This window comes from Spermophilus citellus (genome assembly GCF_964194105.1).
Source record: "Spermophilus citellus genome assembly, chromosome: 14".
In the NCBI taxonomy this organism is placed as follows: domain Eukaryota; kingdom Metazoa; phylum Chordata; class Mammalia; order Rodentia; family Sciuridae; genus Spermophilus; species Spermophilus citellus.
This window is the reverse complement of record NC_138194.1, coordinates 81,693,717-81,721,261: the sequence shown is the minus strand read 5'-3', so window position 1 is coordinate 81,721,261 and position 27,545 is coordinate 81,693,717. Positions and strand designations below refer to the sequence as shown.

General features: G+C 35.5%; 1 protein-coding gene across 4 annotated transcripts in view; it reads left to right on the top strand.

The window, feature by feature from the left end:
* Positions 1-25,320, top strand: part of TRPS1 (transcriptional repressor GATA binding 1) — a 241,136-nt gene extending 215,816 nt beyond the window's left edge. For all 4 annotated transcript variants that reach the window (XM_081266196.1, XM_081266194.1, XM_081266193.1 and 1 more), the window contains 2 exons: positions 15,264-15,386; positions 18,481-25,320. In XM_081266196.1, the coding sequence (XP_081122322.1) occupies positions 15,264-15,386; positions 18,481-19,542 (1,185 nt within the window). In that variant the 3' untranslated portion in view covers positions 19,543-25,320. The remainder of the gene's footprint in view (positions 1-15,263; positions 15,387-18,480) is intronic.
* Positions 25,321-27,545: the final 2,225 nt, after the last annotated feature.

The window sequence follows — 27,545 nt, the reverse complement described above, 5'->3', positions numbered from 1 at the left end:
AAATGACAAAATCATAGAATTTGCAGGGAAATGGATGGCACTAGAGCAGATTATGCTTAGTGAAGCTAGCCAATCCCTAAAAAACAAATACCAAATGTCTTCTTTGATATAATGAGAGCAACTATGAACAGAGCAGGGAGGAAGAGCAGGAAGAAAAGATTAACATTAAACAGAGACATGAGATGGGAGGGAAAGGGAGAGAAAAGGGAAATTGCATGGAAATGAGGGAGACCCTCATTGCTATACAAAATTACATATAAGAGGTTGTGAGGGGAATGGGAAAATAAACAAGGAGAGAAATGAATTACAGTAGATGGGGTAGAGAGAGAAGATGGGAGGCAGGGGAGGGGGGATAGTAGGGGATAGGAAAGGTAGCAGAATACAACAATTACTAATAGGGCATTATGTAAAATTGTGGATGTGTAACCGACGTGATTCTGCAATCTGCATTTGGGGTAAAATTGGGGGTTCATAACCCACTTGAATCTAATGTATGAAATATGATATGTCAAGAGCTTTGTAATGTTGTGAACAACCAATAAAAAATAATAAATAAATAAATAAATTTAAAAAAATGTTATAAAAAAAAATCCCCCCCCCAAAAAATAAAATCCTAAATCTACTCAGGTTGAAAAGATTGTGACAGCAGGAGCTTTAAACAGCTGCCCTGAGCAAAATAGACAGTGCTTTCTTTTAAAGTTGAAAAGGAGAAAGGTAACAATTATCCCCTAGACACTGGAAACAGAGTTGTCTGATATATTTTTTCCCCTCCAAATACCTCCACTTTTTGTAAAAAGAACAGCATGCTTGGAGTATTGGACAGTGGCAGGCCTATCAGAAACAGTAATCAGATAAACAGATAATTAATGTATTAAAAGTGTAATTGAAATGAAGAATAGCTTTCATTTGTGCTTTTAGTTCTGTGCTACAATTTATTACTTGTCTAAAGTACTTTCTTGAATTATAAGTCAGGATGCCTTGTGGAGCCAAGGTAGAAAAATAACACTTAAACATAACTACCTCTACAAGATTAAACTTGATACCAAATTGAGTAGGGGTAGAAACCATGACTATTAAACATTTGTTTTCTTCCTTCTCACTCCAACTATAAATCCAGTGTTTCTTTTGCCATTAACAAAATTCTGAGTAAAACCAGCAGATTAAATCCAATTACCTATTATTTAGATGCTACATTAAATATTATCTATCACAAGGTATTTTGGGGACAGTTTAAAATTCCCAATAGGCCTGAAAGTTATTGTGTCCTTTAATAAAACTTAGAGAATTTTTCCCTCTGAAGTTGTCTAACTTAATCCTGATTTATATTTAGTTTTCAAAAGTAAAATTTTGGAGAGGGCCTCACTAACCAGACTGAACATATCCCATTTGCAATAGGCATGTATTAGCATCTACCCAGTGGTTGGGGGATTGAAGATCAGAACATCAGATATATGGCCTTTTTATTTCAACCATCATACCTCTTTATATTAATGAACTCCATTTGTAGAGATATTTTCAAATTCTTTCTACATCATTTGACTGTCCAAAATGTTTGCAATACTTCAGTGTCTTTCCTAAGCTTCAAAATGACTTGCACAGATAGGAACTCACAATATTTTCCATCTCTGCCCCCCCACACACACACAGTTACCAAAGAATACACATGCTTTAGTAAATCCAGCCTATTTTCATCTAAGTTTTTTTTCATTCAAGTTCAAGAAAGAATAGCACAGCTGTTCACAATGTCATATCTTATAAAACAAATCTATTAGAAGGTCAAATTCTGGAAGGGGTCAAGTTAATGATATAAGTGGAATAATTTGGTCATTTTCTGAAATTTGTAAACCTACATACATAAAAGCCCTGCATTAGGTGGGCTAATTAGCTAAAGCTCTGCTAATGGTGATTTTCTTCTTCTTTAAAAATTATGACTTTTCTTTCCTCTGCCTGTTGGTGTTGTTTTTTAATGTGAGTTACTTTGAATTTTAGTCTGGTACCATTCAATTTTTTCTTTTTATTTTTTAATATCTGCCTTCTTTTAGATGGATTTAGAGGAAAACAGCTATTTTCACTTTTTTATTTTGCCCAAGAAGTATATACATGAGCACATTAAGTAAGTGTGTATGCTACCTTATAATTAAAATCTCCTGTATATACTTTCTGTACCTGTGTGTATATATATGCAATTTAAATAACTAAAATCTTAAATGATAGGTAGAAAAGAATGCCATTTAACTTTCTCTTCACAGAATACACCACTTTTTTGAGCATGTCCTATCTTCAAAAAATTTTAACCTTACAAAATTCTTTATGAAATGCTTCCTGCTGTTTTCTTAAATTTCATTGATTCATTAATTCTTCTGTTACATTTTTTAAATCATTTTTTTATCTTAGGGATATTTTGTCTTCTAAGATATAATAACCCCTTAGGAAAGAAGCATAACTTCAGGATTTTTAAGTTGATATTTTAAAATATAAAACCATCAACCCCAGATTTTTTAAGTATATTAAATTAGAAGACATTGAACCCACATTTTTTGAAAAGCAAATTTCTGTGTATATACATATACATATTTGAAGTGTATGTTGTATGCTTCTATATTAAGTTGTGAGGGGGAGCAAAAAAGAAACTATCAGATTCCAAATGGAACAAAATTTGTGAGTATGAATTTTAAACTAGCCCCCAAAATTAATTCTTGTGCAAAGTTGTCTAAGTCTGGACTTATAGAAGTCTAAATGAATCAACTTTTATATGTAATCTATTAATTAAATATTCATTGCTATGCAACCTGTGTGTCTACATTGTATGAAAGTAGAAAACTATCTGCAACTAGAAATGAGTAATATTATATGCATGAGGGGATATGATCTACAAAGCATTCCATTATGTTTCAGAAAATTCCCAAAGGCACTCATTCTTTGCCTAAATTTTGACTTCATTTTGGGGTGAGAAATTTGTATCTTTGATAGACTCACCAATCTTATGAAAGTGAATAAATCAACAAAGATGGACTTATGCATTGAGTTCCTTCAAGATCTTTTGGAACGCCTTCTAAAAAGAGAATGGGAGAGAAAAAGAAAGCAGTTTTTATATATTTTGAAATATGTAACTAATATATTAAATATTTATAAAATAGTCAATTATATAAGGAAGTCTTAGGTCACTGTTCATACTTTTTTATGTCATGAAAATAAATATGAATGAATTTTGAGTCCCTTTATGTAAGGTTTTGCATAATATAGGGTGTCAACATGTGCTTATGGAGATTAAGCTTTGTTCAAAAGCTTATTCAACTATTTAATATCTCTTGAAATATTTAAAATCTTCCTAAATTAAGAGTGAAAAGGAATGTAGTGCTCATTAATACATATCAAGCATGGCATTCATTATTCTCTCATACATGTTATGTTTATGATATTTATGAATGTGAATTAAGAGCTAGAATGTAATAATAAAAATAAATTGATAATAAACATGAATTTCAAGTTATCACTGTCTAATTTTGTACCTGTTAAAGTAAATCACCATTAACCTGACATAGAAGACACACTTCTGGGTAGTCCATTACTGTTTTCAGATTTATACAAATTATGTTATTAATTATTAAATATTTTGTAGGTTAATTATATCTATTCTCAACTTCAGGAAATTTATGGAATTTCTTAAGACCATCATGGATAATTTAGCTTCACTTTAAAAATGTGATACTATTTTAATGAAAATTAAAGTAGCTTGTGGCATCTCACTACAGTGTGCTTGAAAGTGTTTCAGTGGATTCATTATAGGAGAGTCTGTATGTTATAACCATGTAACACATATACATACAGCCAAATGCACACACCAACATATGCAATTTTTGCAAATTGTTCAGAAGCTTAAGGAAACATGGCCCATGACTTTCTCTTCTCATATGGTCCTGAATTTATTTTCTTTTGCATCTCACAAAAGTGAAACTGTTTTCAGTTGTACAGAAAGTTTCTGTAACGATTACAGCCATTTATATTGCATGAATAAAGCTACCCTTAATCTTTTTTCACGGCACGTTTACATGTGCACACATGTACATACACATATTATAAAGGAATGGCTGTTTATTGAAATCATCAGTATCTCTTCTGATAGAATTCAATTCAATTAAGTTGTTGTTAAATTAAATGCGTACCATGTTCAATGCACAGATAGTACAAAGATTAAAATAGATCCTTCCTTCAGAGTCTCCCAGTCACCTGGGAATGAAACTTGCAAGTAAAATAATTGGAATGCACACTCTCTTTCTTCTATACCTAAATATTAAGAAAGTAGATATATTTGGTGATTTGAGACAATTTGATATACGAAAAGCTGAGGCAAGATTGACATTCTGATGTTGTAGAAACTAAGCTTCCACACTAACAAGCAAAGTACCTCTTCTGATGAAGAATAGTTTTGATATATATTAGGAACATGGAATAACACAGGGTAAATCATAACTGAGCAATTTCTAGTTTTTTAAATTATTATTCCTTTCATGTGTTTTAAATTTCAGCTTCTCTGTTCATCTTCTTTTCAAATATTATTTTTTTAAGAGTTTGGTAATTTTTTTTTCTTTTGTTTAATTCCCATTACTTCACAATAGGGAGGAGCGCGATTTCTTTAGGGTAGGTCACTTTGAAAACTTAATCGTGGGTAATTTCTTGCAATAATTTATTTACAAATTTGGCAGAGACTGTGAACAGATTAATAATGTTCATCTAGGGAGAAAAAATAATGCCAACAGTCAAAGAATATAAACCTGAGGCGGGGGAAATAAAGTTTTTGAAAAGTTGCTGTGTTCTACTTTCAGGGTCCCTCTCTTGAAATAAAATCTCACTCAGCCGGAGTTTTGTGTCTCCATTCCTGCTGCCAGGTCTTAGTGTTGGCTTCCTGATACTCTGCTGGATGTACAAAATGTCAAAGATGATTTTTAACTGTTCTTTTTGGTACGGATGACTGAGGGGGAAGTCTTGAGAGTGCTGGATGCGATGAGGTAGTTCTTGCTTTGGTATGTGATCTAGTGTGATTAACAAACTCCAGATCACAAAGACCCGGGTGCAAGGGAGCCTATTGAGTGCAGTTCTCTATCCAAGACAGTGTGCTACCTTGAGCTAACATGGTGGCATTGAAGGGAAAATATATCTCAAAACAAAGACAATCCTTGCTTTCTTCTTGAGCAGCTGCAGCCAGTCCCACTAATGGACGTGCAAAAGCAGAAACTGGCAGCATAAGGTATGTGTTCGTTTTTACAGATGGTACTGCAGACAAGTTGGTAATTGAAAAGGAAGTCGTGTACGTGAGCTATTTGACGGGGGAATAGCCTATTACAGGACTTTCCTTTGTAATTGACTGGGTGAGTTATTGAAGAAGCAGTTTTCCCATGAAAGATTTCAGTTATTACAAAATTACATCATTATTGTTAAGGAAATTCCAAGTAGTCTTTTAAAAATCGTGTTATTAAAACTTTAAAAATCAGCTTCGATTTCCCTGTCTGCACAGTACCTCTATAATAAAATTATCTGCTCATGTTCCATTTTTACCTATCACAGTCACAGACCTCTTATTAAAGACAATCTTCCATTTGAACAACACAACACAACCACTGGGCACTTATTTCAGTGCATTGGAAGAATGTCTTTAAATACCTAGCAATTTTATGCAATTTGAGGAAATACAAAATTAAATTAAATGTGATAACATGTTAAAATAATTTATAGATTCAAAAACTAAATGAAATCAGGTTCACTTCCATAGTTTATTAACCCACTTGTATATTTAAAAGTTATAGATAATGAAATGGTATAAGCACTATTAATAGAATAGTCCATCAAATTTTTTGTCCCAATTAAACTGTATTTGGTGTCAGGTCTCTTTGTTGGCACATTTGAAGGTTTTTACTATCACTTTTAGTGTTTTGAATCTCTCTGTTTTTAACCTTGTATTCCCATAAGTTTTTCTTGTTTTGATGGAAACAATCAGTAGTTACCCTTTTTTTTTTTTTTTGGCTGAGAAGACAAAATACTGTTTTTACATCCAACCTGTGCCATGTCCTCTAGATTTAAGATCCTGTTAAGAAGTGCTTAAGAATTAAGAATATTTGTGTCTTTGCTGTGTCTCACCCAAGAAAAATAGAAACATGAACACCACAGGCACATAAGGAACATAAACTCATGTATACAATGGGGAGTGTTTAAGGGGAAATAACTTTTTATACTACCTGAATCTTGAGAAATTTGGTAAAAATAAACCTTATCTTTTATAATTGGCAGTATTTGATCCAAGTAATGATGATACCAAACGTTGCAGAAGGTCTCTGCCTGGGGATATATAAAATCCGTGTCATGAATTGTTACATGAACACTTGCGTTTACAGAACACACCAAAACCCCAGCACCATTATCCTGCCCATCTCTAGCCAAGTTGTTGCAAGAGCAGAGATCATAGTTCACAGTGGCCTTCCCATGTGACAGGCACTCCAAGGGGATCTAAGTGGTGTCACCAACTTCTGCTTGTAAAAGTAGCACAGACCTACCTTCCTCCCCCCCTTCTTTCTTTCTTTCCCTCCCTCTCTCCCTGCTCCCCTCCCTTTTCTTTTACACAGCAGGATGAAAACACATGAGCTGCACACCGCCTACCCCCATTCCCCACCTCTGCTCTCCATCAGCCAAATGCTCTGTTCCTCTAGCTATGACTGTGTCTGTCACTCTCACAGGAGCTTGTTACCATATCTGATCAAGGATGAGTCATTTCTTTCTGTTACCTTAAAACTTGCATAATTTCAATCAGCTGTTATAGGGTGACTTGAAGAGATAAGAGTTCTTCAAAGCCAGGCTATGGTGAAATATTTTTGATAAAAATTCCCCAGTCTCCTCCTGAGTGATAAGACCTAAAACATGGCAAAGAACTGTGGCTCCAAAGTGAAGGAGGCCTGGGTTTGTATCTTAGCTCTATTATTTGGCAATTGGAAATGTTACTAAGCCTCAGTTTTCTAGTCCTTAGTGGAAGGAATAAAAATAATAATACTTGCCTCTTAGGATGGTTTTGAGGACATCAGATAATTAGACTAAGCCTGTACATTACATTATCTGGCATATATTAAATTTTCAATGGTAATTATTAAAGAAGAGATGAAAAGTCAAATAAGAGAATTGGACCAGATGATTGGTTCAGAAATACTTTGTGGAATGTGATCTTAGAGACCTGAATGGGTTTTGTTGTTGTTGTTGTTTACTTGTTTGAGTTTTTAAAAACTCTCTTCTTAACAGATATATAAAACCAAAAAATTTTACATATTAATGAGGTATCATGTACTGTTTGATGCATGTGTTCATTGCTTAGTGTTTAAATCAGGTTCCAGATATATATTTTGATGCTAGATAAATCAAAAAAACTACTTTCAGTCTTTTATCTCATCAATAAAAGAAAAATAAGAATACCTAATTATTTGCTTTAAATCTAAACCTGGATAGTATACATCAGGAGCTTTTAAACTTGGGATCCAGGAGACTCTTCCAAATGAATTTATGACTCCCAATACTATTTGGAAATATTAAGGAAACATTGAGATGTACATAACTGCACTGAGGACAGTAACACTTTATGGGCCAGTTGTTATTTGTGAACTAACAAAAAAAATGTTTTTAATTATTTGTTTCTTTCAAAAAAATCATGATCATGTTTAACTATTATAAAAGCAACTCTATATAGTTCATAAAATAACCATTTGTTTCTCTGATTAAATGCTTAGAAACTGAGAACTTTGGACTCTAGGCTTTTTCTAGGATATGTCTATCACTGAGATTTTTATTTTTCATAATGTGAAATATTCCCATAATAAATGTGTTTGTTAAATGTATTGTATAAATGAAATATGCAGTAGATTTGTTAAAAGAATTTTTCAAACTTCAAGCCAAAATTTGCTTAAGAGGTGCTAAAATTGCCTAATAGTGCCTCCAAAAATCCTTCTATTACATTTTTTTCCCCTGTCCAGTGTCAGATTTTGGCACTGGCATAGAAGAAAATGTCCCTGTGGAACAACTTTCCAGCCATTGTTATAGCTGAAGGAAAGGTGAAAACAGATACATAGTGGCAGAAATAGAAGCAGTGAGAGACTTGAGTAGTTCTTTTGACAATAATGACTTTCACGTGGAATGAAAAAAGACAGTGCAGACATAAATTTTCAACCATATTTTTAGCTGTCCAAATGCGTACTTGCTGTAAAGGCAGCACATTATTCCAGAAATGGCATGGGTTAGAACTCTGAAGATCTGGCTTTTTCCAGATCTGATTCTGTTATGCAATTTGTGTATGACATTGGATGTTTGATTTGCTCCTTTACAAAATAGAGGGTGAGTCAAAGAAGGGAGACCTCAGACCTGTGTGAGAGGTTTTATATCTGTGTGGCTAATTTCCTGAGTCATCAGATTTGAAGAAACTGTATGAATAATCTAAATTGTGGGCTATGCATTGGGGAATTTTGTTTTTCTGCTCTCTCACTTCAGGAGTCACCAGTTGCATATCAGAAGAGATGCAGTTAATGTGTTTTGCACCCGAGCATTGCCTGATACATTGGGCAACTCTCTGCATGGCGAGGTGTCAGTGGGATGAGGCTGAGGCACATTCGTACCTGGGCCCAATGTAGGATTGCTAGGGTATATATTGCCTCATGTCCTGGAGCAGGAGTTGTTCCATCACTCCTAGCCAGAGATGTTAGTTGAGTTGACACTGGTCTCCATTCTCATTGCTGATGTGTTGAGGAAGTGAGTTAAATAAGCCAGGTAAACAGGTTTTATTTCCAAGCTCTGAGATAGGTGATTATAAGATGAGGTTTTGGCTGAACCATATGGAGTCCCTTCTGTTTCCTGGCAAGAAATCTGAGGGCAAAGAGGGTTGTTTTAAAGCAGGCATAGACTTGTTGTACAGCTCATTTCAACTGATTCTTCACAATTTTATTTGGAACAAAAGTCAGCCGAGATATTGGTAACTATTGCTTTCTGTTGGCAGAGTTCTTCTCTTTGCTCTTGCTAAACTAATGATCAGCCTGTGCTTCTGGTAAAATTCTGCCTGTTAATCTAAAGCTGTTCACTGCAAGCCACCATCTAATTTTAAGTCATTCTAGTTGCCGCATTCTATGTATTCTGTAGCATCCTATATAGTCAATATAGCCTGTGGGGAAAAGCAGGTAAAGGATGTGGCCTTCTGTGTCTCATCATGGTGAAGTAATAGTAATAAGGACTAACTTAATATTCATCATTTATTCAACAGCTATTGACTGTGTATTATATAGCTGACAGTCGAAAACACATTATTTAACTCATGTCAGCTCTCTTGCTAATAGTTAGTAGGGCAATGATGTTGATAGGACATTATTACTAATGGGACAGTAAACAAATGTTAATTTGTTTCTGAAAGGACTAGATGACTATACTTTTTTATAAAGGAGCATAGAGAGTGAATCAATTGCTAGTAAGATAACTTTCAGCCCTTCAATGAGATTTGTTCACGGTGAATACTTTGGTTTCTTCAGCAGAATTTCCATGTAATTTACATGCCTTAAACGATCAATGTTCATAAACAATCTCAGTTTGTATCATTTGATGTTTTTAGATTCCACTGGGCACTCTGCAAGATTTCAGACCATGGAAAACTCTGTACACTGCTATGACCCCCACTTCCAGCACAGTACCAGGCACATGGTGGACACTCAGTAACTATTCCCAGAACTGAATTGAATTAAATTTACCACTAAAATTTTATTACTGCAAAATTGTACCAGAAGGTTCTATCATAGCCATCTGTGCATTTCCCTAAAATGAAATTTGCAAAGAATTCTAGATATAATCAAATAAACACAGAAAATATTTAAAGAGTTAAAATTATTTGAGGTACATCCAGGCTAACAGCACATATATCAAATTTCAGATTGATTCGATTTAAAATGGCAAAGATATAAAACCATAAAAAATGTGAGTAAATACTCTGCCTATCAAGGCTTATTATGTAATTACATGGTCTCAGTATGGTTTTTATTCATAGAAAACTATTATAAAAGATCATTTTTGCACAAATTCCTTCACCAATGGAGACTTATAATATCTTAGAAATGAATATCCATGTCTCTAAATGTTAAGCCACTTGAATAAATAATTCAATCAAATTTGCTATTTATTAATCAGATGAAATCAGTTCTTTGTTAATAATGAAATTTGAAAACCTTAAAATTTTTGCTTTTGGCTGATCTTCAAATAATAAAATAAGCCATAAAAACAGCTGAATCAATGTAAAACTTTTTTTATCATTTTTTCTTTCCATCATATCTGTACTTACCAACACAGGTGCCAAGATTCAGTTCAGAATGATATAAAAATAAAGGAGGAATTAAGTCTCCTAAAAGCAAAACTTGGGTACTTTGGAGAAATAAAACTGCTATAATTATATCCATACAGTGGTTTGCTATTAAAAGACTAAAGATATTTTGTTTCTCTTTGTCTTACTTCTCATTTATTTATTTATTTATTCCTTTATTTAGTAGGCCTAGGAACCAAACCCAGGACCTCACAGATGGTAGGCAAGCAGTCTACCACTGAACTACATCCCTAACCTTTTTAAAGAAGATTTCTATGTTGAGAGAGGGTCTTGCTAAGTTTTGTAGGCTGGCCTAGAATTTGCAATTCTCATACCTCAGCCTCACCTACCTTGCTTTATTTTAAATAGTTATTTAGTCCTTTATATTTCTTGATATACTTCAGGGGAAAAAATTAGTTTGGATTTCAAGTGTACCTATATTAAAAGTTACATTCATCATTTTCTATTTCAAACTCTGGTATGTATGATTGTCCAATTCATCACCTACATTGTTTTTGTAAAAATACATTTGAAATACAGAAAAGAAACATGTCATCTCAAGTCCTCTTAGTGATTATTGAAAAGTACCTGCTAGGCCAATCACTGGCTAGAAACTCCTTACTAATGGGTCCTACCATTACCCTTCCTTTGTCATAGAGGAAATTACCAATCCACAAAAATAGTAAGGAGGCAACACATAAATTCAACCTAAACATTACTGATCAAACTATTGATATTTAAGGTTAAATTTAAAAATAATTATTTCCTTGAATTGAGTTTTTGTTTTTGCTTTTCTGTAGAAATTTATAGCTGAGCTCACTTTTCTGTAGGTTTGGACTTTGGGGCATGTGTTTCTCTGCAACTGGCATCTCTTTGTTGAACCCACATAGAAGTAGAAAGTGTTGCTTAGAGGTCAGGGGCAGAGAATGCAACTGCTGCATGTGGCTTTCTTTCAGTCTGAGAGGAGATTTGTGCTAAGTACATTCCTCGGGAACACCAATTGGTGTTACCCATTAGCTACTTATTTCTTTCATTTCTCGCCAGTGCTGCCTATAGCCATAGGACTCATAATTCTCCACTCTCCTGCACAAGGTCACAGAGGTACAAATTATTACTATCTCTTACAAAGAGGTGGTAGAAAAAGAGGAACTTGTTAAATATACACATGCACATTTAGAGCCATCAGGCATGTATGACTATAACATGGATATAAAATATCACTGGAGATTTGTCCTGCCTGACCTAGGAATTCTGATACCTAGCAAGAACCTAGCATAAGCTGTTTCTAAAAAAAAAAAAAAAAAAAAGCTTATAATATAGGATTGGACAATGCATTTTCTTGATTTTTGTTTGTCACAACATCATCATCGACTGTCTCTGCCCAATTCCTGGTAAACTTTGTCAACCTGAGTGGAAGACATTTAGACAGGATTTGTTAACAAAACAAAAAACAAAACTTCTCTTTCCCCCAAAGATAGGCGTAAATACTAATGATAGAAGTAATGATAAACAGTATTACTTTCAACTTTGTAATATTTATCCTCTTGAGACAGAGCACTGTTCTGGGTGTTAATTACTTAGAATTTTTGATGACTACTGGGAAACATGATTTCTGTACTTAAAAAGCTAGGCATACAGAAAAATAATAAAATATTTTAAAACTCTGCTATGCCGGATATACTGAATGAATATGGTCTTTAGTGGTTTGCTTTTTCTTTAAGTCAAAGCTGTTTGTTTGTTTGTTTGTTTGTTTGCTTTTTAAGTGGGGTAGGGAGGCTTCCTTTGGCAGCCAACTGCCCTTGCTTGGGCTCAAGATGTGCATAACTTCAGGGAGTTTTCTGTGTCTAGGCAGCTAACATTGTGCATGGTGCGACCAAGTCAGGCCTGTAACCTGTGCTGTGGTTGAGAGAGATGTGCTTCTGTGGTCATGCAGCCAAGGACACTGTCCACATCCCCCACTTTTCTGCTGCTTCCAGAAACTTCAGTGCACCAAAAATATGGTCCAAGACTTACCAAAGTGCTAAATTTGTTGACATGGGAGGTAACATTTTGTGTGTGAAATATTTCTCACCTACCTCCCACTCTCCACCCCCATGCAAGCAGTCTCCCATTGAATTTGAGGTGTGAACACCTAGATATTTCACTCTGACTCAACTTTCCATTCTCATATTTGAGAAGACAGGCACAAATGAAATACATTTGACAATATCTAATTGTTTAGTTTGTCCCAAATGTCAAAAAATGAGGAGAAAAACAAAACTAACAAAGTGTGTTTGTCATATAAAAGAAGTCACAGTTGAATCCCCTTGACAAATAGCTAACTTGCTGGGTATTTACTACATCCCTGGAACTGTTTTAATTGCATCTGTTAATCTATGTAATACTCTGAGCTGTTCATACTGCAAAGATGGCGGTGATTTCAGCACTGAGAGGTTAAATAATTTTGCCCAAAGTTGCACATAGAAAATGTCAGAGACAGATTTTGAATAGAAGTAGTCTGACTCCTAAGCCTGATTATTAATGTCAAAGATATCCTGATTCTGAGTGACTTCAGCGCACCCCTAGTATACTGGAAATAAGATATGGTTTACCTAAAGTACAACAACCTTTATTGGACTGCTTTCAGCAAGATATGCCTGTGGAAACCAGTACTGTAATTTCAGGATTTTCCCTCTAACTAATGAAGGGCACTTTCTTTGCAAGAGAATTAAGCACCAAATTGTGCAAGGGTTGAAACGCTCACTGAAATCAGGATTACACCCACTTTGGCATGCTGTGTCAAGCAACCAGGGCATAAGGAAAGGAGAGCATGCTGCAGTGAATGGTTCCACATTCAGGTCTGAGCCTCAGCCATATATGTGGGTTAGTTTCCAAATGGACATTTACATTGCCTTTATGTGGATCAAGTTGATGTCGATTTGCCAAATATGTTACTTAGATCTAAGAAAATGACAGGATGGCCCCAGGAAAGTTTCACAATTATAACCTAACTAGGCTCCCCCCAGCTTACTTTGGGTAAAGGGGGCCCCAGGATGTTTGATAACAGGACCTCTAATGGCTCATTGGTTTTTGGGAGGCTGTAGCCTCTACTTTTGCAACAGTTCCCACTGGAAATCTGTGGACCTCTGACGCTAAATGTTCGATATTGCTGTTGATGAGATTTAGAAACTTGTGGTGTTTTCTTGGTTTTGACTTGGAATGGGGGGTGTTGGGCAGTAGGAAAAGGAGAACTGGAGATTATCTTTGTGAAAATCAAGTTTTTATTACATCACCTAAAGTGGCACAACCTGCTACACTAATGAAGCCATGTTCTTGGTTTAAAAGGGCAATTGTTAGCCTGACTTTGTGCTCACTAAAAACATTCCCCCAATCTTGTTAAGTTATTGCTCTCATTTCAGATTTTTATAGCAGTGCAGCTTACCAGCCCTCATTTCTTTACGTTTCATTCATTTTCCTTGTATTGATGATTAATGGAGGATGTCGAATGTTAGAGTGAGCAGGCATCAGCAATTGCAAGATCATAATTAGTTTAGCTGACGAGGGCCTCTGATAGCACTTGCATCTGGATGGAAAAATTACCCTATAGGGAACTGGCTGCTCACCAGGTCTTTTTAGTGATACATTGTGAAACACCCGATGAATCAAATGCCCTTTCAATGCCAAGAAAGTGTTCCAGTCTTGAAGCCAAAATTATGTCTGCAGAAAGCTTTCCATTTGAAATGTATCAGAGTACAATTATAACCATTGTATTTTCTTGGCAGGCGCTCCACTCTTCTACAGTATGGACTTGAGTTAAATAAATTGCCTAAATTTTATGAATCCCTGAATTTTTGACTTATAGCGTTTGTAATATTTAATTTATAATAAAATTAGGTCCCAGCAAGACTTTTTCCACTCCTTATCTAACATGCATATTTTATCATTAAAGGCTTTGCTTCCTAGAGAAAGGAGAGCTGAGCCACAATTCAGGCTGGCTTTTTTGCAGCAAGAGAATTCCATTTCCTGCCGGTTCGTATTTGTGCCGACAAACACAGCCTGACTTTTGTTTAAATGAGAAGTTTAATGGAATCATTACTTGATAGCAAGAATATAACCGGCAATACTAATTATCTACTTTTAAATATTCTTAGATTATTTTTGAATCTGGTGATTACAGAATTCAAGCCACTAAAATCAGTTTGTATTCGGAAATGCTTGTGATTTCCAAGTCTGAGTCAAATAAAATAAATAAATAGCCATTGAAGGGACAACACTGTCTAGCTTAAGCAGGCACCTCGTAAGAGCTCTCATTAGTAGTACTGTACTTCTTGTTGGCAGAAGTCCCTCCTGGTCCGCCCAGCTTTGGGGAATAGAGCATGTTTCTCTTTCAGATTTTACAATTACAAAAGGAAAGACCAGAACTGAGTGTCTTATATTCTCTTAATACTTACGTTATACCAATGACATGCAAAAAGACACGAATTGGTTTAATTTTCAATGGTTTTCATGCTGCATTTATTCCAAGTTTGACTGTGTTTTCAAGCTCAGGTAGCTTGTTCCAAAACATATTAACCATATTGCCATGTTCTGTCTTTATGGCTTTTGTTTTGACACTTTTAAAAGGTATATTTCAGGGTTCGGCATTTAGGCGTCATCATTAAAGGCACAAAACCCAAAGTTCAAAAAGTTAAAGCTGTTTCTTTGAAAAGCCTTTGGTGTTCCACACACCTCATCCATCACTGTAGGGTTAATTATAATGAAAATCAGTGGTGCCTATTAAACACAATTGAACCTGACCTCATTATGGGCACTGTGGTTTTATACTGTCATTGTTGCAAGTCTGAAGACAAAACTCCTGGGTTGATTTGGTCTAACTCCACTGATCATGTGACTCACCTCTGACCTTGGTTTTCTACCCCCATTTCAGAGGCGTAGAGGCTCGGGTGTTTTTTGTGCCAATTGCCTGACCACAAAGACCTCTCTCTGGCGAAAGAATGCAAATGGCGGATATGTATGCAACGCGTGTGGCCTCTACCAGAAGCTTCACTCGGTAAGAATTTGTCTCACTGTTTCAGGAAAAGCTTTATAAAGCAGAACTGGCCTGGTTGGTGGTGTGGTAAGTCCCATTCCCTGGCTTGTGCAGCCTGCCCCCGCAGGGCTGTTTAATGCAGTCACTTTGAGTGCACATGTGATTTATGGTGAAAAGGGCTTAGATGTGATGGGGAGATACGTTTGAGATCATTAGTAATGCATTATGCTTCTTTTGATATAAAGAGGAAGATGATTGATTTCTGGGAACTTCACATAAGAGATAGACAAACTAACGGTTATCAGAATTTAGTGGGATTATTAGTTAGGTAGAAAGGAGAAACCTTAACAGTTTCAAAAATATACAAAAAGTTAAATAAATAAATAAATAAATAAATAAATAAAAGGACTCGTCAGTGTTGACTATAAAATAGAGGACAGGGGACATATGCTTATTTCCCAGTTTGCCTTCGTAATTCTCCAGTGTCACCTTGGCTGCTTGGAAGCTGGAGGTCAGGTACTTTCAGAAGCACAATTGTGAAATAGGACCAGAGAACGCCTTCTTGTCTGGGCTTCCAGGGTATTGGGTGAGGTATCTGAGGTTCTAATTAGCAGATACATCAGGGTACAAGTATTGTAAGGTACAAAGGTGCTTTGGGCTTTAAAATCTCCAGATACCTCTGGCTCACAGAGGTTCTTTGAATTAATTTTTCCCAGATTTTAGTTAGAATTCTGTAATATGATTTAAACTCGCAAATCCCTCATCTGTACATGCATTTGACTTCCTGAAGGATATTTTTATAGTTTAGAAAGTTTATCTGCTGACACGAACTGACTTCAAAGTAGGAATACCCCTTTTATCAAACAGAAATCTATTTCCCTGTGCCTTTTCCATTTTGCTTGGCATTTTACCATAGCTGTTAGCACAAGCCGATGAGTAGATTACAGCTACAAGGGATACAGTTTTAGACAAAACATTCTCATAAATGGACCATTGGAAGCACCCTTTAAAAAAGTGCATTCTGCCAACAATACTAATTGGTAGTAAACTGCAAAAACCTTAGTTGTCAGCATGTAGCTAGTACAAAGATTCCCCCACCCCACACACACACCACCACATACCACCTTACTTTTTTTTTAACCATTTAAACATTTCACCATTTAAACAGGGCAATAAGCTTCCATTTAATGAGTCCTGATGTTAATGATTTTAATTGAACTTCGGCCAATTATAGGCTAAGAATTAATTAAATTACTGTTCTGCCAAGTTACGATAATTTAACCACTGCACTATAAACTAAACTGTTTTCAAAAAATTATTTTAATATTTGTCTCTCCAGAGGCAAGATGTTTTCAGTTTTGAGTTTTTTTAATGAACCATAAAATGAAAGATATAAAGGTTACTGCTCACACAAAATTGCCATTAAAATTTTGAAAGTTTTCAAAAGGAATGAAATTGTAAACTTCAGGTCTCTTTATTATATAGAGATTAAACCGCATATTTTTATAATATCTTGAGCCCTTTATAAACCTGAACTTTATGAACAAAATTTATGCACATGGCATATCTAAGCTATGTGCATTTTCATCCTGAAACTAGCAATTGAATTGTTAATAACAAGTGTGTTATCTTTCCTCTGGAACACCTTATCATAACAAATATTCCAAAAAAGATTTATAGTTATATTTTGTTTAATATGTAATAACACTCCCTAGCATTAAGGTACATCCTTTTTAGGAAGAATTCACAGATTATATATTACTTATATTCATCTTTTTGTAGACATTATTTCCTGTTTTCATTTTTTTTTAATCATTTGTTAACACCACTTGAATATCCTCCTAAATTTATAGCTGAAAAATGCATTAATTTATTAAACTTTATTTTACAAATCAAAGTTAGAGCTCTTAGTGCAGGTAAAGTTTTTATTATAGTATTATCCATGGATTTTTGTCATGTAATATAAACACCTGTGGAGCATGTACATAAATACTAATCATGTAATGTCTAAGCTGAATAAAATACTTAAGCTGAATGAAAGTCAGCATTCATTTTAAGTAGAGTAGAATGACAGATTGGATACTCCAACCAAGGCTACAAGTGAATTTAGATTTTTTTCAACACAAAACTAATGCTTCACCTTTTTTTTTTTTACTTTACTGTTAACAAGTAAAACTTTCCATAGTGAATATATAGATATTAAAGTAAGAGAAATAAAAGTAAGAAGGGGGAAAGATTACTCTCATATAGCTTCAATTACCTGAAACCTTTTGTTACAATTCTGTCAGTTTGTCTTTGATTACTTTTGCTGTGAAATGAATATTTTGTATTCATGTTTGCAGTTCTTTAGAAAGATACATCTATTAGGGTAAACTGGCTTAGCAAAATAACACAGACTGGGTAGCTTAAACCAACAGAAATGTACCTTCTCACTGCTCTGGAGACTGGAATCCAAGGTGCCAGCATGGTTGGATCCTGGGGAGGGCTCTCCTCCTGACTTAGATAGGCGCCTTTTTGCAGTGTAGAGGGATCTCTCTTTTCCTCTTCTGAGGTCACAGTTCTGTTGGATTGGGGCCCTACCTTGATGACCTTATTCAGCCATAATTCTCTCTTAAATACCCAATCTCTAGACATTGAAGATTAGTGCTCCAGGATACAAATTTTTGCCAGGACACAACATAGCCCATAGCAGTGCATAATTTTCCCACATCAATACCTATCTCCCATGTTACTTTGTCAACATTGTAGCACACAATGCAAAAATTTTAAGATTTTTTTAAAAAATCATATTTCATCAAATAAGTTTGTACACAATTTTATTACTGAATGATGCAACCCCCAAATCTGTTAAGCTTGAAAAAGCTGCTTTTAAGTAGGTTAAAATTTTCGGTCCCCCTTGTAAAGATGGACATGATTTAATTAGCTAAAATAGTGTACTTTATTTACTTCCTCTGATCTTGCTTAGGGCAAAAGGAGGAGATTTAGTAAATCTGTAGCATAAAGCCTATCCTTGCTTTGAACTTAAGCATGGTTTTTATTTGTGAGGAATTTCGAATGCATTTGAATGTATTTTTTTTAATGTTTTCCTTTTATGTATTTTGTGTGTTCTCTGCAGACTCCCAGGCCTTTAAACATCATTAAACAAAACAACGGTGAGCAGATTATTAGGAGAAGAACAAGAAAACGCCTTAACCCAGAGGCACTTCAGGCTGAGCAGCTCAACAAACAGCAGAGAGGTAGCAGTGAGGAGCAGGTCAATGGAAGCCCATTAGAGAGGAGGTCAGAGGATCATTTAACTGAAAGTCACCAGAGAGAAATTCCACTCCCCAGCCTAAGTAAATACGAAGCCCAGGGTTCATTGACTAAAAGCCATTCTGCTCAGCAGCCAGTCCTGGTCAGCCAAACTCTGGATATTCACAAAAGGATGCAACCTTTGCACATTCAGATAAAAAGTCCTCAGGAAAGTACTGGAGAACCAGGAAATAGTTCATCTGTATCTGAAGGGAAAGGAAGTTCTGAGAGAGGCAGTCCCATAGAAAAGTACATGAGACCTGCAAAACACCCAAATTACTCACCACCAGGCAGCCCCATTGAAAAGTACCAGTACCCACTTTTTGGACTTCCCTTTGTACATAATGACTTCCAGAGTGAAGCTGATTGGCTGCGGTTCTGGAGTAAATACAAGCTCTCTGTTCCTGGGAATCCGCACTACTTGAGTCATGTGCCTGGCCTACCAAATCCTTGCCAAAACTATGTGCCTTATCCCACCTTCAATCTGCCTCCTCATTTTTCAGCTGTTGGATCAGACAATGACATTCCTCTAGATTTGGCGATCAAGCATTCCAGACCTGGGCCAACTGCAAATGGTGCCTCCAAGGAGAAAATAAAGGCACCACCAAATGTAAAAAACGAAGGTCCCTTGAATGTAGTAAAAACAGAGAAAGTTGACAGAAGTACTCAAGATGAACTTTCAACAAAATGTGTGCACTGTGGCATTGTCTTTCTGGATGAAGTGATGTATGCTTTGCATATGAGTTGCCATGGTGACAGTGGACCTTTCCAGTGCAGCATATGCCAGCATCTTTGCACGGACAAATATGACTTCACAACACATATCCAGAGGGGCCTGCATAGAAACAATGCACAAATGGAAAAAAATGGAAAACCTAAAGAGTAAAACCTTAGCACTTAGCACAATTAAATAGAAATAGGTTTTCTTGATGGGAATTCAATAGCTTGTAATGTCTTATGAAGACCTATTAAAAAATAATACTTCATAGAGCCTGCCTTATCCAACATGAAATTCCCTTCTTTCATTATTCTTTCTTTTGATGAGTAGGTTACCAAGATTTAAAAGTGAGACAGATGGTTAGTGAGAAAGAATGGAAGATGGTAAACAATCACTTTTAAAACCTAGTAAGTCAAAACCACCTTGACTGATGTGTACTGGTGAACCGATCCATACAACGTCCCACCAGACTCTATTTATTATGTTTGTGAAGGGATTAAAAACTGTCTAGAATTTGAATGGGTTTACATATTATGATACTAAAGCAGTATTGGGCTGGCCATTGGCCCATTTGTTCAAAAACCCAGAAACTGTTCCCTAAATTTAAAAGTATTGTGAAATCCTAGGCAGATGAGGAGAATTTGAATCTCCAGGGCAGTAGAAGGAAAATGACGCCCTCTCAAATCAGTTTCCCCTCATTGACCATGTTGCAGATTTGGACCTAGAAATGAGAACTGTGGTTAGGCTTGGTGAGAGAGCAGCAAGAAAGGTGACAGATGGTGGCACGATGTTTTGGGCCAGCCCTGCCTGTACATACACATGCACACCCTCTTTTGATATTTTTTGTCCTTTAGATGTTCAAATACTCAGTAGAACTTTTGTTTGCAGTTTAGGTTCATTTTGTCCAAATATATATCCATTTCAAAAAAACAGTGTCCTCAGTGCTTATGTAGTAATTTTATTTCAGATATTTCTTTCTTGTTTATGATGAACCAGTTTGGATTTTTTTAAGCCTCCTGTTGTTCACTAATCTCACTTGGCACATTATAACTAAAGGACTCCCCTCAAATCAATAGATGGATACAAATGTCAGACCATGAGTTTAATTTGCTTAGAACACATGGTATTTTTCCACAAGGTCACCTGCTGTATTTATTTATTTTCTTTTGGTTAAATAGAATTTCCAAACTTTGTGGTCAGGCAGCGTCTAAGGTTACGTTACCACAGACTGACAGTTGGTATATGTACCAGTCATTACCCTTCATTAGATTTATACAGGTTTAGTTAAGTAGCATTAAATAGGATTCTTAGAAGTATGTCTTCATAGTACTTTTAATACTTAAGGCTTTGTAAAAACTATCCATGAAGGGAAGCTCCTCAGCATAACTGCTCAGGGAAATAGGGCTAAATAACTGAACATTAAATAATTGGTTAAAGGTGCTGTTAGTCGAGCCTCAATGCTTGCTACAAGGATGTATGTACAAGGACTGACTTTAATAATTTGCATTATATTGTCCCAACCAGTAGTTTATTTTTTGCCACGGAGATGTAGAAGATATTACAAGCTACTGGATGCACTGTCAGATTAACTTATTTCATTAAAGAAGTTGGGAGAACAAATAGGAAAAAAAACTTATTTTTCTAGTAAATATTAATGTATTACATTTCAAATAATGGTGCCTGACATATTGAATAATTATTTTCTACAGTGTACGTATGCAACAAAGATATTCCATCATGCATTAGAGTCAGTTCTGGCTCTGCCTAGCTGTTTACATTTGCAAATGTAGCAAACAAGGTAATGAAGCAACTATTTCTATTGCAGTAGATATCTTTTTGTGTGTGTGTGTGTGCATTAAAGTTGTAAACGGTAACATGAAACAAATGAAAGTTCTTGATATAATGGTATGGAAACAAGAAGGAAATGAAAATATTTTTATGCCTACTTAGGAAAAAAAGGGTAGCACTATTCATTCCAAGTACTTTTTTTTTTTTTTTACTTTTTAAGCTCTTAACTCACATTGTTATGCTTAAGATGATAAACATATATCCTCTTTTTATTGCTTTGTCTATGTTTCAGATGAAACATTTCAGAAATTATTTTGATAAGTGTTGCTGAATCTGCAGCACTGGTGTGTTTATTGCATTCTGTAGTCGCATTTGCACTCCATTTTTACATTAACTCGCAGTTGCTTTGTATTGTTTTGTTTTGTTTGGGTTTGTTTCTTCCTCACAGTGCCGGGTCTTCGTTTCTTAAAGTTGGATGGCAGGTAGAGTTCAACCAGTTCGTGACTGTTGTAGTGAATGAAGCTAAAAGTATCTTTCTAATGTTGTGTTGTCATTTCCATTCTTGCATTTTTGTTTTCCTGTAAAAAAAAAAAAAGAAAAAGAAAGAAAAAGAAAAAAAAATCGAGAGAAATCAGGACTAAGTCCTTTGCTTCAGTTTCATTGTTAAAGGGCCCTATTCTGATCTCACCTGTCCCTAGCTCTAATATTCACATAAACTGAAATAAAGAGGTGGAATGAGGAGCTTTGACATTCAAATGATTTGACATAATTTATCATTCTTAGGACATTTGATGAAAAAAAAATCTCAAAAGTATACAGGCAGATCTGAGAGGTGTCAAAGATCTGAAAAAGAGAGATTTCCCAAACAACAATATTTCATTTTCTTGGTAATAAGAATATTAAAATGCACTGTAGCAATCCTTGAGTGACATTATATGTTGACTGCTCAAATTAGTAAAATACCAGAAGTTTGGTTAACTTGGACAATGTTATAGGTATTATTTTTTTTTGGACAAATATAAAAACTCCCTAAGCAATTTCTCCAGTATATCAGACACAAATAGGTTGTTTATTGTTGGCACGTAATAAGCCTTTGTTTTTCATTCAGTTTTTTTTTCTTTCTTTCCTCAGACAGACATAGTAGCAATGACTAGCATTGGAAAATACATATCACTGTTCTTGGAATATTTATGGTCAGTCTCCTTTCAGTAGAATACTCTTGGATAGCATTGACATGATAGATCTTATTCCATACTCCTTTATTATTAATTATTTTATTTTCACTTTTGCTTTCATTTTTATACATATTTTGGTGGAGAAGAGGTCGGGTTTTGGAAAACAAACAACAAAAGTTTATTATAACACTAAAAGAAGACTCCTTTATTTGTTGGACTTAAAGCCTTTGTTCCATCTCTCAAAATATATTATAAAAATGTTTTTTAATATTTCTGAATAATTTTGTCATAAATGGCGAATGATTTTCAATGAGCTATTTAGGTACTGAAACTTTTTTTTAAGGACTTTCAAAATCATTTAGGGATTTTTCCTCTTGGAAAGGCTTTCCCTGTGATGAAAACTATAAGCCCCCTAAAGCTGTATGCAATTTACCACCTGTAGGTCCTTTCCAATTATCTATTTATATTCTAAACTGAGCTGTAGAACAAAGTTAAGGCCAGGACCAGCTCTTGCCTTTTCTATCTTCCTGTTTTCTCTCTTTCCCTCATTATTGTTCCCCTCTACACACAAGGCTGTTTGGGATAGAAAAACCTTCTGGAGAGCCAGCCCACCTCGGAAGATTGTGGATTAAGAGAGACACTACAAGACTCTTAAGTAGAGAAAGGGATGGAGCTCTCAAGGCTAGCACGTTCTCTGGGGTTCAAAAGGCTAAGAGTGTGCCCAGTTATCTCTACATGACATATTGAGATGTTCTTTTTTTAAAAAAATCCATTTTTAAAGTAGTGATGTTCTGTTCTAAACTGTTCTCTTTTAGTAAAGGTAGATTTTAGAAAACAAGCATGGGGATTCTTTTCTAAGGTAATATTAATGAGAAGAAGAAAAAAAAGTGATTATCTCTAAGAGCTCTTTGTTGAAGCCTGTGGTAGCACATTTTGTTTATGATTGATTGCACATGTGCACATAATCTATTATGATCCAATGCAAATGCAGCTCCAAAAATATTAAATGTATATATATTTTAAAATGCCTGAGGAAATATGTTTTTCTTAATAAACTGAAAAATACCAGTACTGCTATTAAAACAATTATTAGCCTCCTGCTGTGTGGCTGCAAAACATCATCAAGTGACCTGTCTTGAGACCTTTGAATTGCCTGCCTGTTTAGTTAATGAACATTAATGGCTTTCTAGATGAGGAATATCTGCTGTCCAATGGTGGGAACACCAAATAAGGAAGCTGGTGGTGCTGCCTTTGTGTGGTACGCCAGCCTTTTGCCTAAAGTTTAGCTGAGTTCATGGCTCTGTTTTTGGGTTGAGGATCATGGCAAAAAGACTCCAGGCCTCTTTGGTGAGCAAGTAGGTGAGAGCTTGCTGACTGTTAGACACAGAGGGAAACTGAGGAATTGAAATGCAACCTGAATATGAAACTAAATACACTAACTAAAGGTAGGTCCTGTTAGGTGGATTCTGTCGGCAAGCAACTAACCATAGATGGAAAGAAGATGGAAAGCCACGCATCAGAATTGTGAAGGGCAGTGTTATTTTCCCAAAGAAAGACTTGGCCAAGGACAGAGGCTTGGCTACTTTTCAAAGCACTTCCTTTTGGTCATCTGTGACTGATAATGGTGCAATTGTTTAGAAAGCCTCTCCATTTAATTGCAGTAATCAGAACCTCTCGAAGATGCTAGGGCAGAAGTGTGTCAAGTCAGGGATGAAGAAAATGTGAAATTCAACAGTAATCCACACATGGAAACTGGATAATGTATGCTCATGTGTTTTTCTCTTGAAAGGCAAGGTAGAGCTGGTTACTCCGTCCTACACCAGAAGAAAGCAAGAGTAACTTACCATGGAAATAATGTTTAATCTTCTTCAGAGAAAATGGTCCTTCAGGACCCATAAGTCCCCAAACTGGATCCTGGTTTTACCCCTGATTATTTGTTCAACACATGAACTGCAACAAATCACTTTTTCTTTTTGTGCCTCAGGTTCCTCAGCTATAAAATGGAAAAGTATATGAATAATAATATTAATATTAATAATAATAATAATAATGGTAATGTAGTACTTGTTTGTAAAGCACTTTGAGACCCTTGGTTGAAAGGCACCACAGGAGTGTCAAGTAGTATTATTTGGCCAAGGGGGTACCTTAAGCTCTCAGTTCCCAAGGGCCAGGAAAGGTTGGGGTCATTTTTGTTAAAGATGAGCTGTAAATATCATAACTAGACAGCCTATAGTGTTGACTAGGAAGAGGCAAAACTATTATGAGGCTGATAAAACCATAGTTTCTTAATGGCTACCAACAAGGCAAATATCACAGTAACAAATGCCAAATTTCTTAGGGTCTGCTATTTGATGACAATATGAATAATCTGGGGGGAGGGACGGATGGGAAACATCTCAAAATGCCAATGTAAAATTAACTTTCAGCAATATTCACCAGCAGAAAATGTCTTTCATATGGAATGATTTCATGTTGCTAAGAAAAAGAATTCAATTTGTAGTCCTGATTTGAATATTAGAATGTTGGCTATAATAGTTCTGTTCTTACAACACATGGAATTTTTCGTTTTATTTTATTTTGTTTTCATAGTGCATGTTCATTTCTACTCACAAACATGTTCTTGGTGTATTTCTTATGCAAACAATCTTCAGGCAGCAAAGATGTCTGTTACATCTAAACTTGAATAATAAAGTTTTACCACCAGTTATACATAACGGCGTTGGTATGGTTTATATGGATTTATATTATTCATCCATGTAGCAATAGGAAATACAGACCATTGTAACATACAGACAGGCTCTGATAAGTTGAAATGGTGAAAATTCACCATTATTTAAAATATTGCTAGGACCGATAAAGCCTGGATTCTCTCAACTTGTTTTGTTTTTGCTTTACTTTTTTTTCTTTTTTATCTTTCTTTAACCATAATCAATCCCTTATTGTGTACAAAAATTATACTAGCTCCATTAGAAAGATTAACAATAAAATTGTGTTTATTTCAAAAACATTCATTGAGTATCAAGTATTGAGTGTTGAGTATTGGGTAATGATTGTGTTATAGTATGTAAAAGCCACTTATGAAGTTTAGCTGTGATTCAGTTCACTATACCCACACGAATATGATGTGAAGATTCTGATAAATTACCTCGAACGGTCTACATTACCATATTAAATATTCTGTTTGCTTAAAATGGAATTAATCAGAGCAGGTCTCCTGAACAATGATTTTGAAAGAGCAAAGAAGCAGATGAAATCTAGATAAGGAAGGACATGGGAAGACTCACATGCTTTTGATCAGAAGGAAAGACAGAAGGACAGGACACACAGTGTGTTGATAATCATTTGCTTTAGGTGATGTTTTGAAAGTTCCAAGGTAATCAGTCTCTATCTTCTTGCCTGGTCTTCATCTCTTGTAATGATAAACCCAAATTAATGAACAAGCTCTCTTATTTTTCTCCCTCTTTTTTTCCCCTCGTCTCATGTTTTGAAAATAACAAAGTAGAGACTCTTTGAGGGGCTTTTTTTCACAGCCGAAGGCCTTGCTCTTTAGAAAAGAGCAATAATAATGTCATTTCCTTATATAGAATTTCATTCTTCCATTAGGGTCTACTTTTCATATAAAGCAGAATACAGTTTGTTTTCGCCCAGAACTCTCAGAGCCCCCATTAAAAGAGGAACATGCATGGAGCAATTAGCTACACAGTTGTATGAAGGGAGAGAACAGAATGTACCAGCACTGCCACCTCTTCCTCATCTCTTGCTCCCCCACATCTGTGAGGGTAGAGTAGGGGGTCAGAAACTCAGTGCCCAAGAGGAGTAGGCAGGTAGCTTGCTGGGATGCAGCCACCAGGGTAGAGACTGGGAACTGGAGAGCTCGTTCCTGGGATGAAAGTTGTCTTTCCTCCGCTCTAAGAATATTGCCAAGGGAGAATGTTAATTTGTGTTCCCAGATTTTCAGTTTTCAAGAAGAATTGGACAAAGGAAATTTCATGTGAAATTGCCTAATTTTTAAATGTCAGTAGCTGACTTTTTTTTTTAATACTTCAAGCCAAACAAAACACTTATTAAGAATTAGTTCCACCCCTAAACTGCCAGAGTGACTCTTGGAGCTTGAACATCGTGAACTCTGAGAACTGGCAAAGATGAAACTGGGCAAAGGGTTGGGGTGGCTTGTCTTGGGCTTTGTCTCAGGTCCCAGAGCATCTGCAGCTCTACCTAGAAACCAAAAACAACTGCACTAAGGCACCTGGCTGACTCCAGACCAGATGTATTTGAGACACAAAACATTTGCACAGGGGAGGAAATAAACCCTATTTTTTAAACATACTGCAAATGACTTCATACTTTTGTTCTCCATCTTTACAACCCCAAGTATAGTTATATGTGTTTGTGTGTTTTTAATGTTTCAGAACTTTTGTTTATTTTTATGTGGTGCTAAGGATTGAACCCAGTGCTTCACACGTGCTAGGCAAGGCGCTCTGCCACTGAGCTATAGCCCCAGCCCTGTGTTTGTGGGTTTTAAGAGACTGGTATGGACAAATTTACCCTTTCCTGGGCAAAGACATGTCAAAAACTATTAAAAAGCTGCTAAAAGTATATTACGTCCAGTAATGTTTCCAGGATACATGGGACAGCCCCATCCTTTCATATTTTAGAGTGAATATAACAAGGACAGGAAAGCAGAGCATAATAGTAGATGAGGAAAGAGGGATATTTTTATGTCATACTTAGTTATAGAAATAAATTTTCTTAGACAGGAATAGATAATTTTATAGTAGGGCTGATTAATAGTTTCACATTATTTTCTGATGGTATTCCGGATGTCAGAAATGTGAAAATAATCTTTAAAAAATGTTTCAGTATTTAGAGAAGTTGTGTTATTTGAGTTAACAGCAGATTCTCCCAACTTTCTGCATATTAACAAGTGGCAAATGTAAATCAACTTTTTTTCTCCAGGTAAACAATAGAGCCTGTGCTAGCTATAAGAAGAAAAGTATATTAGAAATTGCTTAAATTTTTTTCACATGCCGAAGATTTATGTATAATTCTGCCCCCATATGTTTACTTTGTGTAGTTAGTTGAGAATATAACTTCTCATTTTCTTAATTGTATTTTTTGAAAAGGTAGCATGCACTTTTGTTATGCTAATAAAGAACAGTATAGGAAGTATAGTATTCTTAGTTTCTCTTAATAACAACTTACATATTC